General features: G+C 28.5%; 1 protein-coding gene and 1 long non-coding RNA gene across 3 annotated transcripts; both read right to left on the bottom strand.

Moving 5' to 3' along the window:
* Nucleotides 1-11,145: 11,145 nt before the first annotated feature.
* On the bottom strand, nucleotides 11,146-13,551 carry LOC138944011 (uncharacterized). The gene is made up of 3 exons (XM_070314902.1): nucleotides 12,230-13,551; nucleotides 11,797-11,928; nucleotides 11,146-11,363 (listed from the first exon to the last, which is right to left on the bottom strand). The coding sequence occupies exons 1-3, from the start codon at nucleotides 13,440-13,442 to the stop codon at nucleotides 11,146-11,148; spliced, it is 1,563 nt and encodes a 520-aa protein (XP_070171003.1). The 5' UTR covers nucleotides 13,443-13,551.
* Nucleotides 13,552-17,629: 4,078 nt separating this feature from the next.
* LOC138944012 (uncharacterized) lies at nucleotides 17,630-19,452 on the bottom strand. 2 transcript variants are annotated; one of them, XR_011448611.1, is made up of 4 exons: nucleotides 19,238-19,452; nucleotides 18,898-19,156; nucleotides 18,215-18,340; nucleotides 17,630-17,970 (listed from the first exon to the last, which is right to left on the bottom strand). It is a non-coding gene; the product is annotated as an uncharacterized lncRNA (long non-coding RNA). The 2 variants fall into 2 exon arrangements; XR_011448612.1 differs by having other exon boundaries at nucleotides 18,215-18,301.
* Between the last annotated feature and the right edge of the window lie 915 nt (nucleotides 19,453-20,367).

Genomic DNA, 20,367 nt, shown 5'->3' with positions numbered 1-20,367 from the left:
AAATACGAAATATCTCGTAAAATATTTAATTTTTGATCATTTTACCATAATACTTTTATGTGTAAAATAATTAAACGAATCAAGTAATGCAAAAAAATGCATAGATGTTTTTAAGAAAAAATATCCAATTTGCAATATGCAGCTGTATACTTTCTTTTAAAAGGACTACTTTTTCTCATTCATCAAATAAGCAGACAATTAAAAAATATTTGCATTCTTGTAAATCTGAGAGATTTATCCAAGAAAACTATTTACAGCTATAAAATTTATTAGAAAAAGAAACGAATAAGAATAAATAAAAAAAACAACAAAAAACGAATAACGTTTTTCGCCCATTCTTCTTCATTTCGTTTTGATCACTCTAGAAACTTACCAAACATTTGAGATGAGGTTTAAAACGCATCAATTTTTTTGTAATTAGGATAATATACATTATGCTGCATTTAGATACAACATGCTAAAGCATTGTCTTACCTGATGCATTCACTAACTAAATAGAAATACAAACGTTTTCCTAATCTTCTAACATATCAACAGTAAATCATTACTGCTTCAAGATACTGCAAGATAGTAAATGAGCGTTGCCCATTCCATTACAGATCACAAGATTCTATTAGCGGAGACTATAATATTGAACTCTCGCTTAAAAGATTCTCGTGCTTTGTAAATGGATTCCATCCATACATTCGATGCAAGTTGGATCACTGGTTTGCAAATTAATGCCGATCTATTGCTTTTGCCTGCTTAATATGAAAATAAACATAATCTAATATAAATAGGTAGCGTGACATTAGGATCTCATAAAGCAATCTTATTAGCATAATTGTCATCACCACAATTCAGTCTTTCTTTAAATTGAACAAAGAGCCAGAAAACACAATACTTAAAAACATCACCTCATATTAAGAATAGTTTACTTGTACAATAGTTCCCAGCACATGTAGACCCAAAAACGTATTATTTCTAGCATAAAGATCCCACTGTAAATAAAAGAGATTGATTAATGACTTGAAAGTTATTAGGCTTATGTTACATATATATACTCTTGTATTATAAACTATGAAAATATAACAAAAATACTCACCTCTAATTATAATGTATCTTATTACTTACATTCGAGGACTTGTCCCCCATTGTTAAAGTATCCACGCTTTTTCATGTAAGCAAAGAATGCTTACTCAATGTCACTACGTAGAAAAAGCAAAATCTCTGAAACTTACAAATATATGTTTAATACTACAAACACAATAATGAGATATTAAAACAGTGACATACGCAAGGTTAGAATATCTGTCACATGTGCAGTAGATAATGTATAAAAACCATAGATATATAGACTGGATTGAGCATTGTGAGATAAACAAACAGGCGCCCGCTGTAAAAAGAGAGATATGACATGGGAGGCCTATGTTTGTCTCTTTTCTTAGCATCTCATTGGTAATTTTCTATATGGAGAGAAATAAAATCATTAATGAGATGCTAGGAAAAAAGACAAAATAGCCCTCCCATGTAATATCTCTCTTTCTACAATAAACACGCGTTTGTCTATCGCAATGTGCTCAATCCAGTCTATATATCTATGATAAAAACATTCTGTTAAAATATTTTTATTATTTATATATGGGTTTATTTTTTGTATATCTATATTTTCCTACTGTATGCTATCCATAATTAATAATTATACTCTTTCGAAATTAAAATTCAATATATATCATGGCATCGTGAGATTTTACGTGCAAAAGGGTATCGTACAATTATTAATTGTTTACAAACAATATATCATACATAAAACACATACGATATACAACAAAAAAACCATATATAAATAAAGATATTCTAACAGGTCGTTTTTCTATATTGCTTACTGCACACATGACAGATATCCTAACCTCATGTATGTCACTATTTTAATATCTCATTATCAGTTTTCAGTATCAAACATATTTGTAAGAGTACGAGATTTTGTTTTTCGTACAAAATGACATTTGGTAAGTATTCTTTGCTAATATGATAGAACTTGAATATTTTAGTAATGTGGGACAGTCTTTATTGTTAAATATAAATAATAAGACGTTACAATTAAAAACGAGTATTTTCTGTTATATCTTAGCTTATAATACAAGAGTATGTATATGTAACATAAGTCTAATAATTTTCAAGTCATTAATCAATTTTTTTTATTTACAGTGAGATCTTTATGCTAGAAATAATACGTTTTTTGGGTCTACATGTGCTGGGATAACTATTGTACAAGTAAACTATTCTTAATATGAGGTGATGTTTTTAAGTATTGTGTTTTCTGGCTCTTTGTTCAATTTAAAGAAAGACTGAATTGTGGTGATGACAATTATGCTAATAAGATTGCTTTATGAGATCTTAATGTCACGCTACCTATTTATATTAGATTGTTTATTTTCATATTAAGCAGGCGAAAGCAATAGATCGGCACTAATTTGCAAACCAGTGATCCAACTTGCATCGAATGTATGGCTGGAATCCATTTACAAAGCACAAGAATTTTTTAAGCGAGAGTTCAATATTATAGTCTCCGCTAATAGAATCTTGTGATCTGTAATGGAATAATCAACGCTCATTTACCAACTTGCAGTGTTTGTTGAAGAAATAACGATTTTATACTGTTGACATGTTAGAAGACTGGATATGAAGATTGAATGTTTGAAGATTGAACATTTGTATCGTTATTTGTTATTATCAATTAGTGAATACATCAGCGAAGACAGTGCTTTGGCATATTATATCCAAATATGGCATATTGTAATATTTATATTATTATACATATTATATGTATCACAAAAGAAAAATCTTACAACATTTTGTTCTTAACCGATTTATCAGCATTACAATTATATTGCAGTGTACATATGAACACATTATTTTTCAGAGAAATAATCTTGTATCAATATGATAATTATATTTGTAATAATTATACTTGGAGGTTTACATGTATGTACTATCACATATAATGCATATACATATGTTATAATATGAAATTATTATTAAAAATTAGAATAAATATATTTATATATTTGTGTATCGGTGTATTTCATATGGTGAACAACGAAAAATTTTACGGCATTCTTTCGTATTTGAAATCTTACGATTCTTGAAATCTTTGCAATGACATATGTGAAATTTTAAGTGCGAAAGAATACGGTATAATACGGTATAATTCTTCATTGTTCACCATACGAAATACACCTATATACAAATATATAAATATATCTCTTCTAATATTTCTAATAATTCTATATTTCAATATATATATATGCATTATGTGAGATAGTACATGAGATAATACATGTAAATCTTCAAGTATAACTATTACAATACAATTATCATATTGATACAAGATTATTTCTTTGAAAAATAATGTATTCATATGTATATACATACATGTAAATCTTCAAGTATAACTATTACAATACAATTATCATATTAATACAAGATTATTTCTTTGAAAAATAATGTATTCATATGTATACTGCAATGTAATTGTAAAATTGATAAATCTGTTAAAATAAATGTTATAAGATTTTTCTTTTATGTTACAGATAATATACATATATAATATATACATATATAATACATATATAATATATATATTACAATATGCCACATTTGCATATAATATGCCAAAGCACTGTCTTCGCTAATATATTCACTGACTGGATAGTGATATAAATGTTCAATCTTCAAACTCAATCTTCTAACACGTCAACAGTACAAAATGATTATTGCTTCAACAGACACTGCAAGTTGGTGAATGAACGTTGATCATTTCATTACAGATCACAAGATTCTATTAACGGAGACTATAATATTGAACTCTCGCTTAAAAGATTCCCGTGCTTTGTAAATGGATTCCCTTCAGACATACTGAATGCAATCTGAATTCCTGGTTTGCAGATTAGTGTCGATTTATTACTTTGGCCTGTTTAAAATGAAAATAAACATGATATAAATATAAATATAAAAGGTAGTGTGATATTAAGATCTCATTCATAAAGCGATCTTACCAACATAATTGTCATCATCACAATTCAGTCTTCTTATAGGTTAAATGAACAGTCAGAGAATATAATACTTAAACATTATCTCATACTGTAGTTGCACGATAGTTATTCCAGCATCTGTAGATCCAAAAATACATTTTTTCTAGAGTAAAGATCCTACTCTAAATAAGAGATGATTAATGACTTAAAAATTAGTAGGCTTATGTTGCATATATGTACTCTTATATTATAAACTAACAGAAAACCCGTTTCTAATTGTAAAATGTTTTATTACTTATATCTAAGAACTTGTCCCACATTACTAAAATACCCAAGCTCTATCAAATTAGCAAAGAATACTTACCCAATGCCATTTCGTACGAAGAGCAAAATCTCTAAACTTATAAATATATTTGATACTGAAAACTGATAATGAAATATTAAAACAGTGACATACGTGAGGTTAAGGCTCCTGAGTAGTCACCGTGAAACTCCGAGTTGACGGTGGCGACATAGGAATAAAGATACTGCGGTAGGAATAAGAACCCTGTTCAACGACTTATCATATAAGTCAGTGCTGGGATTTACTTGCACATTTTGGCCCGATTTCGTGGCCTGATTCACGCTTATTGTTCCCCACTCACCGCTCGTGCGTTAGCAACGAGTCTCCAGATATGCGTAACTAAGGAACGCGACGCTTTGTCTCAGGAGCGTCCGTATATAAGAATGCCCAAATATAATAATAAGACAATACTTTTCTATAATTAAAAGTTTTTCTTCTTTTAATTCTAAAAATTTTCGCGGTGTATTTAGAAAAGTATTGTCTTATTATTATACAATATTTGGACATTCTTACATATAAACGCTCCTGAGACGAAGCGTCGCGGTCCTTAGTCACACATATCTGGCGACTCGTTTCTAACGCATGAGCGGTGAGTGGGGGGCAATAGGCGTGAACCACAGAATCGGGCCGAAATGTGCAAGTAAATCCCAGCAACACTGATATAAGTGAACTGGGATTTATATGTAACTTTCGGCTGGATAATTTTAGCTCACGCCTACTGCTCGCTGCTCCTCTCTTATCCCTCGCTCCTTAGCAACGCATCCCTGCATCGTAAATCGTAACTAAGGAGCGCATCACTTAGTTTCAAGAACGTGCGTATCACAAATGTGATAGCACAATACTTTGATAACCATAAAACATAAATATTTTGAATTGTTATAGAACGTACATATACGTAATTAATAATAGAATAATAATTATTTTTGTTATTAATACAAAATAAAATATTGAATAGAAAATTTTAATGAGAACCTCTATTACTAGAGAACTAGAGTATTGTGCTATTATATTTACGATGCGCACGTTCCTGTGACTAGCAGGGGAGGACGCGACTTTAGGATTACCGAATTGAAAAAGGCTTTTATAGTGTAGTACTCTATTAGAAAAATACTTGAGCAAAGGGATAAAGCGCAATGCTTAGCCATTTCCAAGAAAATTATTTAAACAATATGGCTTTCATATATCTGGCTCCGTTATATCAATTAGCGAAAAGGCGGTGTAGCTCGGGCATTAAGCGCGTGACTATCACGCATCCAACCCGGGTTCAATTCTTGTCCCTGCCACTCTTTTTCTCATTCTTTTTTCATACAATCTAATAACGAATATTTATTCATATAAAATAAAGTTAATTAAATTAAATTTTTTTTAATTTGCACTTTCGGAAGGCAATTTTCTTTTAATTTATTCATGAAACTGAGCATAATTTTTGTTAAACTTACAACCTTATTATTTTATGCATTCTACTCAATATAAAATAAAGCAAATAAAACGCCACTATTTGAACATAGTTATAATTTAATACAAAATTACAAACAAATGTGTCAAAACTTATTCATCCTTATTATCAGTAACATGAACATTCTCTACAGATCGATTACAATTATTCGGATGATATACTTGTCGTAATTACTTGTTGTAATTTTGTATTAAATTATAATTATGTTCAAAAAGTGGCGTTTTATTTACTTCGTTTTGTATCGGATAGAATGTATAAAATAATAAATTAAAATTGAATAAATTAAATTGAATAGATTAAAGAAAATTGCCTTCCAAAAATGCAATTAAAAAAAATTTAATTTAATTAACTTTATTTTACATGAATAAATATTCGTTGCTAGATTATATAAAAAAGAATGAGAAAAAAAGTGCCAGGGACAAGAATTGAACCCGGATCTGATGCGTGGTAGTCACCCGCTTTAAGGCCCGAGCTACGTCGCCTTCTCAATAATCGACCTAACGGAGCTGTATATAAGAAAATATATTATTTAAATATTATTAAAATCAAATTTTTTGGGAAATGGCTGAGTATTGCGCCCTTCCTTTGCTCAAGTATTTTTCTAATAGAGTACTACACTATATAATAGATATATAAAAGATATATACTATATATATATGTTACGTGTTAGCTACAAGTTACCAGCGTGTTACCCATATGTCAGAATTTTTATGCAGCGCCTCACGTTGCAAATCGATGAACTATGAGGCGTGAAAAGTGACGTTTTGGCAGTCCAAATTATTCTTGCGTGCCATTTCGTAATTATTCACTTTATGCTAATGCTGTGATGTGTAACGTATTTGTGAAACTTATAAAATTGTCCGAAAACTAAGCTTAGCAAGTTAAGTATTATGTAAAAAGAACATTTTCCACTTCTTTCGACAGCTGTCAAACTACATGTTTTCCCGTATGACTAGGCTTACTTTGACACTCATTTTATAGTTATTTATTACTTGTCAAAGGAAAAGCTTAGTTTTCGGACAATTTTACGAGTATACTAAAACGATCTGTAGTCTTGTTTTTTAAAAATATATTTTTATTTAAAAATGGCACGCAAGAATTCTCAGCGTGTCATTTCTCGCTTCTGACGTCATCATTCCAATATGGCCGCGGCGACTACTCAGGAGCCTTAAGATATCTGTTATGTGTGCAGTGTGCAATATGCAATATAGAAAAACGCTCTGAAAATATCTTTATATCTAAAATATCTTTATAATTTATATATAGTCTTTTTTCTTGTATATCTGTATTTTACGTATGATATACTGTCCGCAAAAACAATTAATAATTGTATAATACTCTTTTGTACGTAAAATCTCTCGATGTCATAACGTATGTGGAATTTTAATTTCGGAAAAGTACAGTTATTAATTGTTTACGGATAGCATATATAACAGGAAAAATACAGATATAAAAAAAAATAAATCCATATGTAATTAATAAAAATATTTTAAGAGAGCGTTTTTCTACATTGCCTACTGCACGTATAACAGCTATCCTAACTTCGCGTATGTCACTAGCTACGGTAAGATGACATATGTTTGTGAGATACCAATAACAGATAAAACATCGACATATAGACTTGGCCTGCGCATATCTCACGTAAAAATCCGCTTTTTAGAAAAGGATGTAGCGTTGTGCGACCAATATCTATTTTTTTCTATCAATACCAATCAATGAAAGAGATAGAAATGGTCGCACTCACACTCTTTCTCTCTCATTATTTTTGATATACGCATTTGGAACAACGGATAACGCAGAGTCCAGGTCTATATATCGATGCTTTATCTATCATTGGTATCTCACGAATATTTGTCATCTTACTACAGCCAAAAATGACATATGCGAAATTAAGATATCTATCATGCGTGCAGTAAACAATGTAGAAAACGCTCCGAAATTTTGTATATTTTTATATATAATATACTGGTCCGTTGTCATGCGTCATGCGTGAGCAAGAGTGGACGTGTCTAAACGTGTCCATGCGTGTCCATTCAGATGCGATCTCCCGCGTTTGGACCTTATTTTTTAATGCCGATTAAATCCTATTTAATCAACCTGTTTTAAAATTCAATTACCACTTTATGGTCATATGATATGTATATGTCAAAGTCAAATCGCGCACGGGAAAAAGTATGATATACTGTCGGTAAACAATTTGATTGATAATTGCATTGTACTTTTCCGCACTTAAATTTCACGTATATCACGGCATCGCGAGATTTTATTTAAGAAAAGTACAATACAATTTTTAATTGTTTGCGGACAACGTACCATATATATATAATCAAAAATTATACAATAAATAAATTCATATTAAATAATAAAAATATTTTAACGGAGCGTTTTTCTACATTGCCTACCGCACATACGACAGATATCTGAACTTCGCGTATTTCACTGCTTTAATATCTTTATTATCGTGTTTGTAGTATCAAACATATATTTGTAAGCTACCGAAACTTTGCTTTCTCTGCGTACTGACATTGAATAAGCATTTTTCCCTTACATAAATAAGTTTGGGTACTTTAACATGAGGGACAAGTCCTTGAATTTATGTAATAAGACACATTATAATTATAGGTGAGTATTTTTGTTATATTTATATAGTTTATAATGCAAGAGTATATACATGTAACATAAGTCTAATAACTTTCAAGTTATTAATCAATCTCTTTTATTTATAGTGGGATCTTTATACTAGAAATATTTTTGGGTCTACGCGTGATGAAATAACTATTGTACAAGTACAGTATGAGATAATGTTTTCAAGCATTGTGTTTTCTGACTGTTCGTTCAACCTAAAGAAAGACTGAATTGTGATGATGACAATTATGCTGGTAAGATTGCTTTACAAGATCTTAATGTCGCGCTACCTATTTATGTTGTATCATGTTTATTTTCATATTAAGCAGACGAAAATAATAGATCGGCACTAATTTCCAAACCAGGGAACCAGCTTGCATTGAATGTCTGGAGGGAATTCATTTACAAAGCACGAGAATCTTTTAAGCGAGAGTTCAATAATATAGTCTCCGCTAATAGAATCTTGTGATCTGTAATGGAATAATCAACGCTCATTTACCAACTTGCAGTGTTTGTTGAAGAAATAACGATGTTATACTGTTGACATGTTAGAAGATTGAATAAATATTTATATCACTATTTAGTTAGCGAGTACATTAGGAAAGATTGAGTTTTAGCATGTCATACCCAAATGTGGTATATTGTATTATATATATTATTATATATATTATTTATATATAACTGTATCACAAAAGAAAAATCTAATAACATTTTGGTCTTAATCGATTTATTAACTTTACAATTACGTTGCAGTGTACATATGAACAGATTATTTTTCAAAGAAATAATTATATCAATATGGTGATTATATTTGCTATAATTATATATGAAGGTTTACATGTGTGTACTGTCTCACATAATGCATATACATATATTCGAATATGTTTCTTGTATGGTATTGTATGCTGTCCGTAAACAATTCAAGATTGTACTGTACTCTTTCGCGCTTAAAATCTCATGATGCTCTGATATACGTGAGATTTTTACGTGTGAAAGAGCACAGTACAATTCTTAATTGTTTACGGACATTATACCATACGAGAAACACTGATATAAAAATATACAAATATATAAATATATCTATTCTAGTACCATATTTGAATACATGTATATGCATTATGTGAAACAGTACATATATGTAAACCTTCAAGTATAATTATTACAAATATAATTATCATATTGATACAAGATTATTTATGTGAAAAATAATATGTTCAATGTATACACTTCAATGTAATTGTAATGTTGAAAAATCGGTCAAAAACAAAATGTTATAAGATTTTTTTTTTGTAATATAGATAATATATAATATGCTGTATTTTGGTATGATGTGCTAAAGCACTGTTTTTGCTGATAAAATATACCTCAAGCAGATTTATAATAGTCGGGGCTTGATATAGTAACGCGGCGTTTATAATGATATTTTCTGATATAGGTGATTCAACACATTAGGTGTATGTGGTGATATATTAAAATTTTGATTGGATTCGTTTTCTTATTTCGCGATACTTTATCTTTTTTCTCTCTCTCCTTCTCTTTCACTATATGTATATTGTATATTCGTATTGAAGAGTAATTGTTTGTTCTTTTCTTGTCTATATTTCTTCAAATATAAAATATATAATTATATATGTAATAAACAGTTACCTGCAAATACAAAAGAACCCAATACAAAATAATATTATTACTATCGCATTGTTATGACAATAAATATCAAATAAAAAATATACATTTGTAGATTGAATTACCCCTAACAAAAAGTTTTCTACCATTTTGCAAATAATCACGCAAATTTCTGAATTATTAATTACAGAAGCTTTTATATATGGTAATTTTCAATAATTATAATAACTGAAATTTTTTCGTGTTTGCTTACAAAATGATAGAAGACTTTTGTTCAGAACCTAATCTACATATATCTATTTTATATTCGATACTTATTGTCAAAGATATTCTTTATATATATATATATATTTATATATATGTGTATATTTATTTTAAAAATAAGAACGGAAAAAAAAATAGAAAAATTAGAACAGAATATCTTTAAAAAGGTATATTTATGATGAGTAACATAAATTGCACATAAGTATTATTGCACTGTTACATATGTACTATTCTATTTCATTTCTTTACGTTTCTTAAGTAATAGAAAACGAACTTTCTTACAAACTCATCATGGATATAATGTATCAAATAAAAAAGAAACACATTTTTATCAGTAATATTAATTGTGTCTATTACATTTGTACTGTTATGTTCTAACTTTGTATCTTTACATCTTTAAATAAAAAAATAAACTCTTCCAAACTGATTATTTTTATATATATAAATATATAATATGTATACTTTACATGCATATATTGGTTTATATTGCACTACGTGTAGTGCTTTTTCTATCCAGTCTCTACTCAGTCTTAGTAAAAAATCATATCTTAGTAAAAAAAATAAACTTCTTAAACTGATTATTTTTATAAATATATCTATGTATACGTATACATACGTATATTGCTTTTATTGCACTATATGTTGTACTTTTTCTAACAATCTTTATCTTTTGTAATAATCTAATAGTCTTTCTAATAGTCTCTAATAGCTTTCCGAATTGTTTTTTCGTATCATTAAACAATAAATCTTATATAAACTATAACGTATAAATTCGGTATTAACTACATAATTAATAATCACTACATAATTAATAATTGTATTTAAATTCTCATTTCCTTCATCTTAATACGTTTTTGGTTATGTATCCACGTTTTAATCATAGGCACGCTTCGTTGTCTTAATAAGTCAGGATGCTTTTTAATAAGTTTTCCAATTTCATTGAATGTGGGTAATTTGTTGTCAGTGGAATCTATGTAATGACCAAAAGCATCGATAACGATACGTTTTTCATTTTGTGTCCATCGATTGCGATTAGATACTGGAAATATTAAAATATTTATTAATTTATATAATTGTCTCTAAAGATTTCCATATAATATTTAATCGACATTTTATAAAATATTTTTTAAGATTTATATATACAGGGTATATGATGAAAAGTTTTGAATTATAAATATCAAAAAGTTTTCTATTCCATTTTGCAAACAACCACGCAAATTTCTGAGTTATTAATTAAAAAAGCCTCTATACATAGCCATTTTTAATAATTAATAACTCAAATTTTATTGTGGTTTGCAAAATAGTAATCGATTTTTGTTCGGAATAACCAAATCTACATATATATTTTTTACTTAAAACTTTTCGTCAAACACCTTAATATATAAATATAAATATAAAATCATAATATTAAAATTGTGTATATGTATTATATATGTATTGTATTATAATTGCAAAATAACTTCTTTACTTACTTTTTTTTTTTTGTTGAATATTCTGAATCAATTTTTCCTTGATATTTATCATATTTTGATTATTTTGCATATTATCATCTAAGTAACTAGTATTCATCGGCGTATCAGGTTCATTAACATCTTCATCTACAACTACATCAACAGAAATTTATGAATCTATGACGGTATTCATAGTTCAATGTTATATTTGAAACCGTCTTAATTTTATCTTCAGATGCTGTAAATGCCATTTTATTGCTACATAACATCTGAAGATAAACTTAAGACGGCCTTAAATATAAAATCGGATTATGAATCTACTCTTATATTAAAGAAATCTATATGATCTTAAATTCTAAATTAGATCCACCCATTCCTTAATCACTATTTGACATTTGACTTAATTAAAGTACGATTAAAAAATTCAAATTTTATTTATGAAAGAATAAAGTACCTTGTTGAAAATCTCGAATGATTCTTCTGGATGCAATTTCCTTATTAATTTTATTATCGTAAGTTTCTGTGGTGTTCGTTGTATTTCCAATATCGGAAAGTCCAGAATCAGAATCATTACTATCACTTTCATTCATATCAGCTCCTTGTGCGGTTTCCAGATATTGAGATATTTCTAAGATTTCTTTTTCGATAACAGGTTGTCTGTAGTGAGATAAATGAATTTTATCGGCATGGCCCATAAAATTTGCAAGCGTTGAAATTTCATTTTCAGATAGATTATAATGAACACATATTGTTGCTATATGCTTCCGTAATTCAGTTGCACGAATAGTCTCTGGATTTTCTGCGCCACTTTCTATTGCATATTGCCGTAATAAGTCACACGCTAAAAGATATCTGTGTTTATCTTTTTTAAGCGAAGGAAGACCAAATAGGTGTGGATTCTTCGAAGAAACTTTTGCAGCCTTTCTATATTTTAAAATCATTTCAATGCAATCTCTTAATTCTTCTGTTAGTAAGACTGGTACCGTTCGCCCAAGTTTACCTCTTAAGGTAAATCGTACATATTTTTTAGCAATTTCTTTGGCACGTGCTAAAAGCGCTTTATACATATCGTATGTCTCATAATTAATTCCTTGATAAGCCTTATAATCCTCAATTAACGTCCTTTGTATCTCTCCGGCTCTACGTCGATTAAACACCTGTATTGAAGTCAATGTTGCTTTTGTAAGTGAAAGCCATGCATTATAGGAGAAATTTTTTTTCCAAGAATTATAAGCTGTTTCACGTTCTTGTTTTAGAAAATTATGCAACTTAATAATATCTGCTTTAGAGGGTAACGTAATTTTTCTACGTCTTATATTTCTACTCATTGTTTCCGATAGTGTTTTTGTTATACGTGTTGCAAAATCTTCGGTAAATACTTTCAAAAAATCTTCGGCACGTAATTTCCTTTCCTTGTCTTCTTTTCTAATACATCGATTGATCAAAAGTTTACCTATTTCTTTTATCAAACCTCCAAGTCCAGAAGTCAGTGAAGGAGTTTTATAAAATTTTCCACATAAAGATAAACCGGCTAGGGTATTAATTGTTTCAATGCAAGTATTGCTGTATCGGGGGAAATAAATAGAAGCAAAATCCGTAATATCAGAATTTTTATATTTCAATACTTGAAGTAGGCGACCCAGCCTTCTCATTTTTTGTCTAATCATTGCATCATTGTGTTCAGATGTTTTATATTTTTCGCACTGTTGATTACCGAATGCGATTATTAACTCATCGTAACGTAAACCCCTCACTACATCATCTTCTCGTAAAAGTGGAAAAACTCGTAATCTTAGAGCATTACTTGCTTAATGAAGCAAGTAATGCTCTAAAATTACGAGTTTTTCCACTTTTATAATGATAATTAAAACTAAAGATAACAGATCGATATCGGTTTTAGGAAGACAAATAATAGGACGTATACATAATGATGTATACGTCCTATTATTTGTCTTCCTAAAACCGATATCGATCTGTTATCTTTAGTTTTAATTATCTCTTTAATGCATCTCTGATAGTGATGTCTGCTTGTAAGTTTCAGAATGAAAGCTTTACATTTTGGACATACGACATAATCAGAAGGTATTCTATTGTGTTCTTTTTTTGAACGTCTTTCTACTAGTAGTTCTCCATCATTTCGTGAACAATCGATATTAAAATAGAAATCTCCACGTCTACGTATCGTTTCTAGAATCTTTTTTCGTTCTGCATTCCTTTTTGGCATATGTTTAAATTTTTGTACTTCTAATTCATTCGCATGTACTCTTTCAAGATGACGAGCTATTTTGCTCTGAAACGTGTTACAATACATACAGAAATGCTTCTTGTTTCCTGCACCAGCTGATGTAACAAACATTTCAGCGTCATCCCGAGCACATTTACCAGATGTGTTTAGTGACATTGATATGTCTAAACCACTAGAAGTATTTGCTGAACTGTTAGTTTCTCTAGCAAGAGAATTTGTTGCCTGATCCATCACAGGTTGAACAAAACTTTCATCAGATGAAGTGTTTGATGGTACGTAAGACGCATCCTCATTATGAATATTTTGTGAAATGTTGTTTTGCACAGTTTTATTATTATTAAGACATGCTAAGAAGAGAAAAAAAACGGACGTTAAATATCACAAAAATGCTTGATGCTAATATATAAGAAAATATATGATCAGTTTTATCTATATAGTTAAAGAGATGCTGGACTTCGATATAACTGCTTTTGTAGTTTAGTCTATTTTTTATTAGTTACATATAATGGCGAATGGTTTTCAGTGTAAAAGTACAAACGCTAATGAATGAAAGATTGCCCAATGTTATATAAAACTCGACAAAAGAGTTTCATGTAACATTAAGTCTTCTATTCATTAGCGTTTGTACTTCCATACTGTAAAAGCATTGCCATTCTATGCAACCAATAAAAAGAGTAAACTTCGAAAGCAGTTACATCGGAGTTCAGCATCTCTTTAAAGTTTCAAGATATTCATTGTAACCGTCTTTGTTTAATGAAGTCAGAAGCGAGAAATCACATCCAAAAATTCGTGCAGTATACATTGAAAAAATATATATATCTATAAAACGATATTGCAATCGATTCAGCAAATTTGTGAAATGCTCCGAAAACTTTTTTTATTGTGATAATTAATAAATAGCCGTAAAATTAATGTAACATTATCATAAATTATGAAAAAAAAAAATTAAAATATAAGTTGCATGTTATATTAATTTTACGACTATTTATTGATTCTTATAGTAAAATGAAAGTGTTTGGAGCATTTTATAAATTCACTGAATCGATTACAAATATCGTTTTATGGATACATTTTTTTATTTCAATGTATACGGCAAGAAGTTTTAGCATGCAATTGTTTGTTTCTGATGTTATCAAATAATGACAGTTGCAATGAACCCAGAAGCCTCAATTAATAATTAAATAAGCATTTCAATTACATTAAAAGAAAGTGATTTATAAATAAGTTATTTTTTATATTAAAACAACAGAAAGTAAATATTGCAAAAATTGAATAAATATTGCAAGATCGCATCTTCTTTAGATAACTAAACCTACGCAGACAGATTCTGAGCATAACTTATAATTTACTGTTGCATTTTAATGTAAATAAAAAGAGAGGACAATAATAGATTTATTTTTGATAAACCGATGTTCAGATTTATATGATCATGGATTCTTATTTCTTTCTTTTGAGATAGAATTTACCTTAACAAAAATATATTAATAAAGAAATATTTGAAGGAAGAAAGAATTGCAAAGAATCTAAAATAATTATCGTACTGCACACATTCGAAATGTACTGCAAATGTTGCTGCAAGAGTACCAAAACATAACATGCAGTTATAAAAAATAAATTTCTTGTATAACCTTCATTGAGATTTCCAACGTCATTTTGGACGCCTCTGTCTGATATGTTTATGTATAGTAGACTAGAAGTATTTGCTGAACTGTTAGTTTGTTTAGCAACAGAATTTGTTGCATGATCTATCACAGGTTGAACAAAACCATCCTCAGAAGTGTTTGATACGTAAGATGAATCCTTATCATAAAAATTTTTTGAAACATTGTCTTGTACAATGTTATTATTATTAAGGCATGCTAAGAAGAGAAAAGAATGGACGTTAAATGTACAAAAATTATACATTTGATATTAATATATAAAGAAATGATCATATTTATTTACTATTTACTATTTATTACTATTGTTAATTAATAACACAAGTTGACAACTTTAATCTTTTTTGCGCTATCTCGAACTGGACCTGGCGACTCTGAAGGATTTTTGCGCGCTGAAATCGAATCCAAATTTGTCTATTACGTTACATTTTTGACTAAATTAGCATCAGAAATTTAAAACAACGATTTTAAGAAATAATTATAGCGTTATAAATGATATTTTTGCGTAACATTAACAAAAATTTAAAAAGAAATTACTATCAATGGGACAAATGTCATAACATTCCTTAAAATCTTCGTTCTGAGCTTTTTTAACGCTATTCTTCTCAAAATTGTATCGTAATAGACAAACTTGGACGATGAATTTGGTCTCAGCGCGCAAAAATCTTTCGGGATTACCATGTCCAGTCCGAGATAGTCCGAATGAAATAAAATTTATCGGCCTATGTAAATAAATACATAAGCATTGCAATTATATTAAAAAAAGATGATATAAATAAGTTATTCTTTTATATTAAAGTAACAGAGTAAATTATCGCATTTTATATAATTTTCCACTTTTGCATTTTATTATTGCAATTCAATGTAAATAAAGAGACGACAACGATAGAATTATTTCGATAGATTGATGATCAGATGTATCTGATCATGGATTCTTAATTCGTTCTGCTGAGATTAGTTTTTTTTTTTTTTTTTAGATAGTTAGCTTACTTTAACAAAATGTGAATAAAGGGAGATTTAGAATGTGCAAAGTATTTAAAATAATTATTTTATATAGTACACACCGCGCGTGGAATGTACAATAATTAATATATTATATATGTTAGAACGGGTCTAAAATTGTTAATTGTACAATAAAAGAAACATATAGACATAATTATTTACTAAATACTATTTAAGATATAGTTACATACAAGTAATAATAACTATTATAATTATTTTTAAACAATAATATATCTTTAGTGGAAACAGGTTCATGTATTTCGGAATCTTTAGAAATTATAGCTGCTGCAGTAGTGGATTTGAATAAATCGTAATCTTCATATACTTCAAACATATTTCCACGCCAGTTATATGAAAAATTATCTAAAATTATAATTAAATTAAATATTATATAATATAACACAATACCTAGTGAAAGATAAAAGTAAAGAAATAAATACTGTTAATCTAAAGAAATGGTCTACTATAACTATGTGTGGCTTTTACAACATAGAAAATTAAGTAGGGAGACTAAAAGAGAATTCATTTTTACAAAGATCTAAATAAATCTAAATCAATCAAGATCAATATAAAACAGTACAAATGTTCTGACATTAACAATAATCGCCAATAATATAAAATAATCTTTAAAAATTTGATATTTAAAATAACCAATAAATGTTACAAGTATATAGTTATAAAGAATAAACTTAAAATATAGTAATTTAAATTAAACGAGTATAAACTTTTAAGGCCAATACATATCGACATATACATACAAATACTTGTAGAAATATATTATATGTATTACATGTAATATTTTTATACTCTTATAACATTTATTGGTCATTTCAAATATCAAATTTTTAAAGATTATTTTATATTATTGGCGATTATTGTTAATGTCAGAACATTTGTACTGTTTTATATTGATCTTGATTGATTTAGATTTATTTAGATCTTTGTAAAAACGAACTCTCTTTTAGTCTCTCTATTTTTTAATTTTCTGCACAAACTGCACAATTCGATGCTTTATGAAAAATAAATTTCTTGTCTAACTTTCATTGAGATTTCCAACGTCATCCTGGGCACTTCTGTCTGATACATTTAGTGACATTATATGAGGTGATGTATGTAATCGACTAGAAATATTTGCTGAGCTATTTTGTTTAACAACAGAATTTGTTGCCTGATTTATCACAGCTTGAATAAAACTTTCATCAGATGGATTGTTTGGTACGTAAGATGGATCCTCATCATAAATACTTTTTGAAATGTTGTCTTGCATAGTATTATTACTATTAAGATATGCTAGGAAAAACAAAAATAGATGTTAAATGTCACAAAAATTATAGATTTTGTACTAATAAATAAGAAAATATGACCACATTTATTCGCATAATTAATTATTAATTAAATACAAAAGCATTTCAATTAAATTAAGAAATATAAATTTTATTTAAATGTGATTAGCAATATAATTTGCAGCAATATAAAATAATAAATTAAATAAATAATTAAATAAATAATAATACAAATGAATTAACCATCTTACCATTTTGATTCTGGATTTGAAGCAAGTTTTGTTTCTCGTGCATGTTTGGCAAAGTACGTTGTAATATTATTTTAGGTACGTTGTTAGCTAAAGAATACTTAATATCATTAAGTACAGTAATATTTTCTACAATAGAAAATAGAATAAAGATTTTAAAATATAATAATTAAATTAATGTTCGACACAACAAATCAAAGATATAATAGTTCAATTGGCTATTTCTAAACCTTTTAAAAATATAGGATCAATACTGTGTGTGTTGAATGGGTTATATACTACATGTACACATGACAAAGTACGTTATAATATTATTTTAGGTACGTTGTTAGTTAAAGAATGCTTAATATCATTAAGTATAGTAATATTTTCTACAATAGAAAGTAGAACAAAGATTTTAAAATATAATAATTAAATTAGTGCTTGACACAACAAATCAAAGATATAATAGTTCAATTGGCCATATATATATATATATATATATATATATATATATATATATATCTAATCCTTTTAAAAATATAATATAATATAAGATCGATATTGTGTGTGTTGAATAGGTTATATATTACATATACATAATTAGAAATTATATATTCAATTAGTGTATTCATATATATACATATATATATACATATATATATATATGTATTGTACATAAGTATTATACTTATGCATATACTTACTATGTTGCGCTATAACTCGACAAGTATACTTGACATTTCTATATTTTGCCACACATTCATTTCCATGTTTTATAATGGTTTTTGATTTACAAATATGATAAATCCCGTCGTTGAATAATACGAGTGCAAACATTGCGTATGTTTCTTAATACATAATACGACATACGTGGCAATATCTATGTTCTTTTTTTCATATACGCATCTCTCTTTATTACATTAGAAAATAGTACTGATTGTTTTACAACATCTATTTCACATACTGAAATTTATTAAAGTCATATCTAATTATTAGATTTACCTTTATATGATTTTTAACAAAGATTGTATAAATGACTGTTACTAATTTGCTAAGTTACTAATTGCGTCACGATATGGCCTGTTGCATTGCGTTCGAATGATCCTATGATTGTACACGCATTAAGCCTATTGCACAATACAAAAGTACAGGCAATAGGAATAAGAAATAAAAATTATTCACCGATAGGAGCAGGGAATAATATCTATTTCTTGCTCCTATTGGTGGATAATTTTTATTTCTTGTTCCTATTACCTATACTTTTGTATTATGCAACAGGCTTTACGCACTATCACTGGCATGTTTCGAAATTCACTGCTAGTCAGTGATGGCAGATTCGGGACTGCGCTACATGCCACAGAGTGTGGAAGGGATGATGCACACAAAGGAAGAGCCGTGTACGTGTGCGCTCGGCGCTCGGCCAACTTCGGGCAATAGAAGAAGGCAGGCATACAATCCTCTGTCTTTTTCTTTCCCGAACTATAGCTATAGCTATGATGCGTTGCTTGCCTCGAGATTTCGGGATCTTGAGAATCACATACGTTAGCGGCAGCTTGACTCGTCTAATAAATTATGCGCCCTTCTCGCATTTAGCTTGATTATTTTACAACTACATAAAAATTACTAATTAAATAAATATTCTAATTACATTGAAATTTATTCTATATATAAAAGATATAAACTAATTAAAAGAGCGTAAAGATGATAGAGAATCATTCAATTTTACTAAATAAGTAAGCTAATTTAGGCTTTTAGGTTCCTTAATATTAATATATATAAATAAACATTTTTTAATAATTATTTAAAATTTTTTGCACGCTCGCCGTTTTTATTATCACTGTTTTCTAGAAAGATCTCGACACTCTGAGATGACAAAACCTATTATTTGTTTGTGACTTTATTTGTTATTAGATAGAAATGACAAGGCAGTTAGTCTTGTACAAAATTATTTATCGAGGCACGCATGTTTTTCTCGCTGACTTTGTTCGGTAGTCACTGACAAAAGACAATCGATACATTTACGATAAACATTCTATTTCTGATCGCTTCAATTGTTGATCGCTGTCTTGCAAAATAATATTCACAACGTTTATTAAGTAAGTTGCATTTTCATATATACATATACACGCACACACAAACACACAAACACATACGCATATATATTTTGCAGCTTT

This window comes from Polyergus mexicanus, unplaced genomic scaffold (assembly GCF_030449975.1).
Source record: "Polyergus mexicanus isolate NDT 795.1 unplaced genomic scaffold, iyPolMexi1.0 SCAF_73, whole genome shotgun sequence".
Lineage (NCBI taxonomy): Eukaryota > Metazoa > Arthropoda > Insecta > Hymenoptera > Formicidae > Polyergus > Polyergus mexicanus.
This window is presented reverse-complemented; position numbering and strand designations above follow the sequence as displayed.